A 9,166-nucleotide genomic window follows, 5' to 3' on the forward strand; every position below is an offset into this window, starting at 1 on the left:
GCAAAAACATTTCATTCATCTCGAGCATCTATAAACCCGGTCTTCAGGTCTTGAAATGCTGCCTGGGCATCCTGTGCCAGCAATGAATACATTTGGGATTGCCTTCCCGAGTAGCATGCATGACCCGGAAGGTGTTTCACCAATGATTCGCGCATCCTGTCACCCCATTGGGTTGCTTTCCACAGAAAAATGTTACATGTCCAATCCATCTCCAATTGGACCAACATCATTTCTTCCTTCCATCGATCCCATAGTGCCTTTGCCCGGAGCCAATGAACTCGGTAAACTTCGGATGACTCCGTCAGCTGAGTGCGGGACACATCAAGCATGCCCGAACTCACATTCCTCATTCCACGAGTGATCGGGACCCCCAAGGTCGACTTCAACTGACCAGAACCAAGCGAGGGACTCGTTTCGCTGACCTCGGGCATTTGGATCGCCGACGGCAGTGCTGATTTTGAGTTGCTCTCGAAGCAGGGGTTTGTATTTCTGAACCTGGTCTTGCCCTGGCTCCAGTTGCATCATTTGCTTCCTCGTCTTTGTATATATACTGGCATGGAGGGACACTGCCTGCTGCACTGACGTCACCTGGGACCAAGCTCGAGTTTTCAGGGCCTGGGATTTGGCTTGCCTAACTGTTGTTCGAAACAGAATCGCCTTGTTGCACAAGTGAATTCGGAGGTTGTGAAGGGAGTCATTGGCCTGCCCTTCACGAAGAGACATCTCCAGCGGAATGAGATCGTCTGCCATACAGCGTCTGCATCGATCTACCCCGAGGTTTGATGGCAATGGGATTACAGTGAGCTCAGGGGAGTTTGCCCATGTGTCAGATGTCTCGGTGAAGTCTGCCAAGTCATCATCGAGATCATCAAGAATGTCCAAGTACAAGTCTTCAGGATCTTCATCTGCATCAAATCCCTCTCCGAGATGCGTAATAGCAGACCGAGTGAATCCATCTATCTGGCCTTGGAGACGATCGCGTTGCCGGGCGATGTCTAACTTCTGTGTCTCGGTAGTTCTTCTACCAATTCTTCGGACCTCGATGAGCAATGCAATTTGAGCCTCTTCAATCGCCAACCCCATTGATATCCATGTCGCCACAGACCTGCGAGCAGGTGCTGCATTTCGGGCATTACCCTCCTCTAGTAGCCTAAGCTCGATCTCCTTTTTGCTCGGTGCTGAATGCAAAATTAATTCAGACTTTGATGGAGACAAAGTCAACTAACCCTTCTTGATATTAATCTCATATACATCCATAGCCGCAGGATTATTTATTCTGCTGGACTGAGCGATCCTCTCGCTGGCTAGCCACTCTGTCTTTGAATTGCCGGGGTGCTGCTTCATTGAGTATGTCGAAAGCCTTTTCACTTTCGGCAATGCCATTCTTCGCCTGCTTGTATTTTCGGCAAAGGGTCCTTTTCATGCGGATCATCTTGCAGAAATTGGAATCATTCATCTGATAATCGAGACATTCCTTTCGATGCGGGGATGACATTCCCCGAGCAGCAGGGGAAATCAGGTTGAGACGTGACCATAGGGTCTCCATGATCTCTCCATCAATCCGACCGATGCCTTCAATAAAATTCGACGCATATCGGACATAGCAGCTGTCCTGATGTCCGTGGATGTGCCACAACCCGATTCCGGGAATGATGGTCAATTCCGGAACCATTTTGAGAAATCGGCTTCGATCCACCCAAACCCGAAAGTGCTTGTTGTATTGACAGTTGATATCATAGAAGGTGACCGCCCTGGTGATGCCTTCCATGTTGTGCCGGGTAGCCTCACAAAGGGCATAGTCCATGTTCATTTGTCTGCAAATGATGCATGGTTAACTCGTGAATATCGAATGGCTGGGTCGGCTTGCCTTTCGCCTTTCTGAAAATCTACCATCGAGTGAGGAACAAAGCAACCGTGTCTCGCACAGGCTACTCCCCCCGATACCCGTGGATTCCAGCTTGTGCCGAGCCGCATTTGCTTGATTTACTGCCCTGGTGATTGTTGCAGCTTGATTTTTCTAAAGTGTCGGCAGCCTCTGCAAGATGCATTTTATACCTGTCCTTTCCCACCATGAATCCCAACCCATCTGACAGCCAAACTTCATCAAATGGCTTCATGGGATGCAGGTGTTCAGCTTTGAAATTTCCATCCATAACAAATGACCGGGTGTATTTCCACCTTGGAGTTGTTATTATCGCTGAGGTGACTTCGGTATCGAGGAAGACTCACTCATCAAGTGATTCATGCCCTGAGAAGGACACATTAATCCCAGGCTGAAGGACATGCCAGGCAAAATAATGCGAGATCTCCTGCATTCGGCTGTCGGAACAATGGCCGAAGCCATGCCATTTCATCATCTTCAACTGCCTCCACTGTTGGGCGACTCTCATGAGCTCTCGGTATCGGTCCTTGCCACATGCTTGTCAATATAATGTCCTTTAGATGAGAGATATATGGCATTACTGGTACAAGGTGTGGAAACATGCTCGAGGTCATTCGCCGGAGCTTGCTGTAATAGTTCATCGCCGAGGTCCCACATTCAAGGTTGTCCAATAGAAAATCATCGAGAACCCTGAAGGTGAACAAAGTCTTCGGCTTGTTAAATGAAGCGGGGAAAAATCCATGTTGAAACATTTGAAGGTCTGGACTCATGGCATTTGGACAATCGCAGCATCGAACCTGGAGGTGATGAACTCCGGACTTGTCAATGATGACCATGGTGTTTTCCTTCGGCTGGAACTCAGGTCCCGACACAGATGGTAGATCTTCAGGCTCAAGCTGGTCTTTCGGTTCGTCTTCTTTGAACAAATCCCACCTATCTGTAAGTACCGGACATTGTTTGCCCTCATGACCAAGGTGTATGACAAGTCCGACATGAGCAGAGACAACTTTGCTCGAAGAATTGACCATTCCATTGACTGATCCAGTGGAAGGGATTGCAAAGATGTTGACTTCTGCAACAGCCAGTGCAATAGAGTGGCTCCACAAGACAATCTTGACATTTGTAGACCCCATCCTGGTCGCAGATGACACATCTCCTATCTTCTGGTGGAGCTTCTGGATCCAGGAGGTGATGCAGATATGATTTTTGCCTTGGCAGCCATTGCCTGAGGTAGTCATTCTGACTCTGCATTTGTTACACTTAGCTATCATTTGAATTGCAATGCAACATTTTACAAACTTGCCATGGTTTTTGGAAGTTGCAATGGCTCAAATGAGCCTTGGTCTTGCTCGTAAGTGTTGTCAGGAATGTCTTCCCAAAGAGGTGGTGCCTCAACAGGTCGAAGTGTTGGTGATTCTGGGGGAGAGCTAGGCATGGACCTGTAGACACGTCTTTTTGTGCTTGCAAGTGGGACCTTGACCCAAATTTTCCTACCTCTGCCGCCCCTTGCTTCTACCCTGTGGGATTTTTGCAATGGGGTGCATCTGTCATATCCCGTATTCCGGACCCACGTCCGATGATGTTCCAACGCCTTCCAGATGCACATCTGGACCTCCATACCCTTATCCATGACTCCATACCCTTATCCGTGCCTTCAGTCCTCCAGTCCACTATCGGTTTGGATCCGTACACCTTCGTACATCCATATATCCATACCTTTGGACCTCCGCAGCTAAGCCTGCTTCATCCACCCTTGGTCCTATCGGATCCGAGCTCATTCCATCTTGGACTCTACCTTCCCTAGACTATCAGTCTATATCCATGATCCATATCCTAGTCTCGTCTTCACCTAGATCCCTGGATCCACTCATCCAATATCCAGACGCTTCATCCGATATCTCTAGACCTCCGGATCTGACCTATACTCATACCCGAGGCCCAAACCTTAAATCAGCGTCTATCTCCTTATGGTAATCCCCTTGACTCCGGACTTCGGTTATCTCTGTTCCCGTCTTGCTTATTGATCCTTGTACTCTGTTCATATCCGAGTTCATTTACTTATGTTCCGTTCATACTTACTAATATGTTTCCACATGCTTGTACATAGCATTTGTATTCAGCTTACTGATCCTCTCGGATCCCTTCCAGTATATAAACCTCTGTACAACTCCCGTAAAGTTTCCTTAGTTCGAATATCAACATAGATTTGCTCTCTCGCATCTTAGACTTCACTCATTCTGATCTCAGACTTCACTCATTCTGATCTCAGACTTCACTCATTCTGATCTCAGACTTCACTCATTCTGATCTCGGACTTCAGTCCATCTTAGTATTGCCTTTCCTTAGGCCTAGGGAAGGATTCCCTAGGCCGACTTTCTGGTCTTCCGGATTTATCCTTCCATCTACATCCATGCTTAGGGATTGACTCCCTAAGCCAGAGTTTTGCCTTTCTGGCACTTCCTGTCTTTCCGAGACTTCTGTCTAAACCCTGTTTATCCGACTCTACCATAGTGTAGTCTACCTCTGTTTGTTTCTACTCTGGACCTTGTCCATAGTAGCCTTTCCCCTCCTGTCCTAATCCTGTCTGCTCCTCCGGTCCTGGTAAACCTTCAGACCTTCGGACGTCATAACCTTCGGATGTCGTAACCTTCGGACGACGTACCCTTCAGACGTCTTAACCTTCGGACCTCCGGATGTCCTGTTCTTCGGACCACTCCTCCTATCCTATCCTGCTTTGGACTCTGTCCCTTGCAGCCTATCCTCTATGTGTTTCTATCTAGGGAACTTACCTTGGGAAGTCTTACCTTCGGATCTAATACAGTGGATGAAACTCCTCCGGAGTTTCCTATACTCCTCCGGAAGTTTCTTGCATTCATCCAGAAATCCTCTCACACTCTACTAGAGTAGCCAGCCTCTGGAAGTCCTTCAGACTTCGTCAGATTCCATCTGGACTTCATTCTGAAATTAAGGGCACGTACTCGGGTAAGGGGCACAGCGCACAAGCTGAGGCCAAGCCCTTCGGATCCGTCTACCCTTGAGCTACAGTCTTAACAGCATCTACCTATCTTCATGTTTTTTCGAAGGCTGCAAGCAAAGCATTAGCTCAGGAATGTGAATAAATTGTTATTGCAATGTGATGTTATGCAGTCTTGATGTGTCATTACAAATTCATTTCCAATAATGGAATTGCATCCAATATGGGTCAATTAACCAACTGTTAGGCTTTGCTCAAAAGTTGAACTTGTCACCATTATTACTTCCACCTTGCTCATCCTCAGCCCTTTCTGCAATCTCATTCACAATGGCAAGATCAGGTCATTCCACTCAGTTGACTTTCACTTCTGGAAGACATAGGGCGTGTCAACCGCAGACACAGAAGCTCATGGATAATGAAATTTCGGAGTTGAAGAACTACCTTCCTGAGTGGACTTTGGCGAAAAGGAATGAGAAAAGGGCAGTTTTCACTGCCATAGCTAGGGCTGCCAGGCTATTTGCTCCCAAGGTCGACCAAGCACAATGGAAGAAGAGGAAGCAGGTGATTCATCCTTGCTTCATTCAAAACTAAAATTTTAACATCTTATTCTTCCATGAACTCTCAGATGTACAAGACATGGTTGTTCAACAACCAGAAAAAGAAGGAGAGGAAGGACATGATAAAGTATGGGAGTAAATGGACTCCTAGGCAGGTGATCTACCAGCAGAAATGGGAGGAGGTGCTGAAGAGGATTGAGGACGAGTCCGGGGCAAAGCCAGGAGGTCCCAGTATGTTCAAGCATTATCAGGCAGCTGTAAAAGAGTCATGGCTGAATTGTCTGACGACGAGTTGGAGAAGGCAAAAGACACGGCTGAAGAATGGTCCAACAACTTTCCTCCTCCCGAGATACAAGCACAAGTGGCTCGTAAGAAGGGATGGGCGTATATGGAGCACTTTTCGAAGGAGATGTGGAGGCAATGTGGGATGAGAGTGTTTGTGATGTCGGCGTGGAAGAATGAACAGGGAGAGGTGCTGTTCGGGATGTAAGTCAATTTTATCATCACAGATCTTCGATCTCAATACATTTCATGCAGGCACGATGATAACGAGGCATTAGGAGATGGGGAAAGTTTCATGAAGACAAAGGACTGAGAGGACATTGAGCCAGTTTGGCAGGAGTATGCGCAGGAACAATTCAGTGAGTGTTTGATCTCTGGCTACTGGAATGAATTAGTTGATCTTCGTCATGATAGGTGCCGGGGCACAAGATGGTGGGCGACAGGTGAAGGGAGGTTGAAAGAGAATCAGGAAGCCTGCTTTCGAACTCGAAATCGATGGGGATGGGATGCCAGTGCTTCCCGACATCACCGAAACGAAACTCGAGGAGAAGAAAGCCATTGTCAGAGCATTTCTCACATCTCACTATTATGAGTCCATCATCGCAACACCCCGAACATTTGTTGAATGCATTTATACAGGTATCTGTTCCGGGATTGACAAGGCAGTTGTGCCATGGAGTGCCATCATACAAAGTCAGGATGACTTTGTGGCAAGAAAGTATGTTCTGGTGGATGTGGACTTGAAGGAACCTTCGAAGTTGCAACATTGGGACACGACCGCCTTACTGAATTTCTGGTATGCTCGGCAGGAGAAAGGGGAAGGTCCAACATTCCTGTTCAAAGCATGGAAGAACAGAGATGGGGACATGGTAGCCTCGGTTGTATCTAGGGATTCGCCTTCTCATCGGACTCGTAAAGTCAGACAAGTTATGATCCGAAGGCCTCAGAATTCGGCAACCGAAACTGACAGTGATCCCGAGACCGATCACGAGAGTGATCCAGAGAGCAATCCCGAGGGCAACACTCATCAGATGGAGGATGATGCTGATGATGACGCATTAGAAGGTAGATCCCCACAAAGAGACCCAGAACAGAGCCTGGTCCTTCAACAGCACATGAAGGGACAGCGGGTCCCACATGCAATTCCAAAGCCTCGCCTGGTCAATGCAGGGAAGACTGGTGCACTGCTGACATCACGAATGGGCGACCTCCTGACTGGACTGACTGAGAGAGTCACTGACAATGTTCAGGAGGATGGTGCAACCGAAAGAGTCAATAGGTCGCCAGCGCGAAGAACATGTGGGGAAAGAAAGTGGTGATTGAGCCCTTGGCAAGGACAACCGGAGTAAGTCAACACAACAGCCATTGGACACAAGCCCTCGAGTGATGAGAGCAAGGGGGAAAGAAATAATGGACTGATACTACACTGCTGCCTTTACCTGCTTGTATTTACATGTTGATGTGTAACTTTCATATATCTGACCTAATATGATATGCCGAGTCCTGACTACTGAATATCAATTATTGAGTCCCAAACATCGAATTCCAACTATCGAACCTCAAGTCCCGAAACCCGAAGCCCGAGATTCGTCAAACACTGAGTCCTGAACATCGAACATCGAGTCCTGAATATCGAGTGCTGAGTGCTTAGTCCCGAGTATCGACTTCTGAATATCAAACATCAAGTCCCGAACATCGACTCCCGACTATTGAGTATCAAGTCCTGAATATCGAACATTGAGTCCCGAACATCGACTCCCGACTATCGAGTATTGAGTCCCGACTATTGAGTCTCGAGTCTGTTCGACACCCAGGGACATGTATTGAGAAATTGGTAGTGTACATGATGTGGGGAATGTCAGTGAAAATTCAGAGGTTGCAATACAGTAATTTACATGGTCATTTGTTCTTCAAAGTGTTCACTCATGGAATCTACTACCTTGAGCATTTCATGCTCATCTGTTCAACTCTTTGCAACCTCTGCAGGTAGGCATCAGCTTTTTTCAGGTTTGTCGGATGTGTTCTGCCAAAGCAGTTTGGAATGGTCGCTCAGCCTCGATCAGTTGTTGGATGGAAGGGTCAGGAAGACCTCCATTATGGTGTTTGTAATCATGGAGTTGATCTTGGACGGATTGGTCTTCCAGAAAGATTAGCACAAAGATAAATGCTCTGCTTTCAGATACTCATATTCTGGGTGTTGGTATTTTCCGAAAGGATGGAGCTCCCGGACCATCAAATGTTCATCCTCAATATCAAGCTCCAGCAGGTCTGCACGAGGTTTGGTAGATGATTTGTTGGCTTGGGAGATAAGATCAGTATCAATAATGGTCTGGAATGAATGGACCCACATGACATAGACACCTCTGAGGTAGCCGGAGCAAAAGTGGGAGGGTCAGCAGAATCCAGCAACTCATAAACATCAATGACATCATCCTCAGGCCCGAGGTACAAGTCTGGATCAATGAGACAGCTGGCATCATCAGCTTGACCTGGATGTGATTGATCTGTGAGGGTGAAGTGAGCATGCATGGTGATCCCTGATCATAAGGAATGTATAGTCATACCAGGTATTGCAGCCGACACATCCGGGGGCCTGGATGATGTAGAATCATATTCCATGTCATCATCCGGCCCAAGGTATAAGTCATCTAAGTCATCTAAGGGATACCCGGTGAATAGATAAGGCATGATAAGAATACAACATACCTAGTGATACCCGGCCCATAGATGAGTCATCCACATCCATAGTGGTATAGTCGGTCAGGGGGTCATTAAATCTAACGGCTGGATGAGAACTCATGTGTGGAGAATTGGTGGACTGATTGACTGATGATCTAAAAAACTTCGAAGTTCAACACAAAGCCGGCAATTGCCGAAAGTTGAACCATGACCAAAAAAACACAAACAATGAACGATTTGTGGATTGCCCATCAAATGTCTTGTTTGTTTAAAACTTCATCTTTCTGATAACTGATTTCAATCTGATTTCAAGATCTTTAAATCTCTCAACTCACTCATCATGTCCACTCCAGTTGACAACTCTTTGACCAATCTCAAGGCATCCACTGCCCAGATCATGGCCATCATCAGTGCCGCCCGGCAGATTCCCCGGGTCCCAGCCACTCGGCTTTGGGAAAACAGGTTGCTACACTTGTGGTATGTATTTGTTTTTTTGTGCTTTTTTGTCATTAACATCTAGGTAGTCTGATGTAGCCAAGGAGTATGGGTCCGGGGATATTCCTATTCCCGGCTCATCATTTCGTTGCTCCAAAGAGCTCCAGCGCATCCGCTGTCTTAATAACCGAGGGTCTTATATAAATACGTGTAAGAATGTAATGACACCACAATTACACTGGATAGACTTCTTGCCAGTCCTCGATTAACACGGTCTAACGACTTTTTTCTTTCGTGGTAGAAACATGTGAGTCTTGGGAGGCTCGCTAAACCAATCAGTCAGATTAACTTAGCCGG

At 47.0% G+C, this 9,166-nt stretch overlaps 2 protein-coding genes across 2 annotated transcripts; one reads left to right on the top strand and one right to left on the bottom strand.

The window, feature by feature from the left end:
- Positions 1 to 11: 11 nt before the first annotated feature.
- Positions 12 to 3,120, bottom strand: DFJ58DRAFT_842233 (uncharacterized protein; the record flags this gene model as incomplete). Its single annotated transcript, XM_041392803.1, has 8 exons — positions 12 to 286; positions 342 to 1,178; positions 1,227 to 1,242; positions 1,286 to 1,814; positions 1,926 to 1,991; positions 2,056 to 2,178; positions 2,230 to 2,408; positions 2,680 to 3,120. The coding sequence occupies 8 exons, from the start codon at positions 3,118 to 3,120 to the stop codon at positions 12 to 14; spliced, it is 2,466 nt and encodes an 821-aa protein (XP_041243027.1).
- Positions 3,121 to 5,183: 2,063 nt separating this feature from the next.
- On the top strand, positions 5,184 to 6,923 carry DFJ58DRAFT_842234 (uncharacterized protein; the record flags this gene model as incomplete). Its single annotated transcript, XM_041392804.1, has 7 exons — positions 5,184 to 5,417; positions 5,482 to 5,644; positions 5,665 to 5,899; positions 5,951 to 5,985; positions 6,110 to 6,127; positions 6,209 to 6,760; positions 6,808 to 6,923. 7 exons carry the CDS (start codon positions 5,184 to 5,186, stop codon positions 6,921 to 6,923), a joined length of 1,353 nt encoding a protein of 450 aa, XP_041243028.1.
- Between the last annotated feature and the right edge of the window lie 2,243 nt (positions 6,924 to 9,166).

The sequence above is a fragment of the Suillus subalutaceus genome (genome assembly GCF_016647625.1).
Source record: "Suillus subalutaceus strain FC151 chromosome Unknown DFJ58scaffold_66, whole genome shotgun sequence".
Taxonomy (NCBI): domain Eukaryota; kingdom Fungi; phylum Basidiomycota; class Agaricomycetes; order Boletales; family Suillaceae; genus Suillus; species Suillus subalutaceus.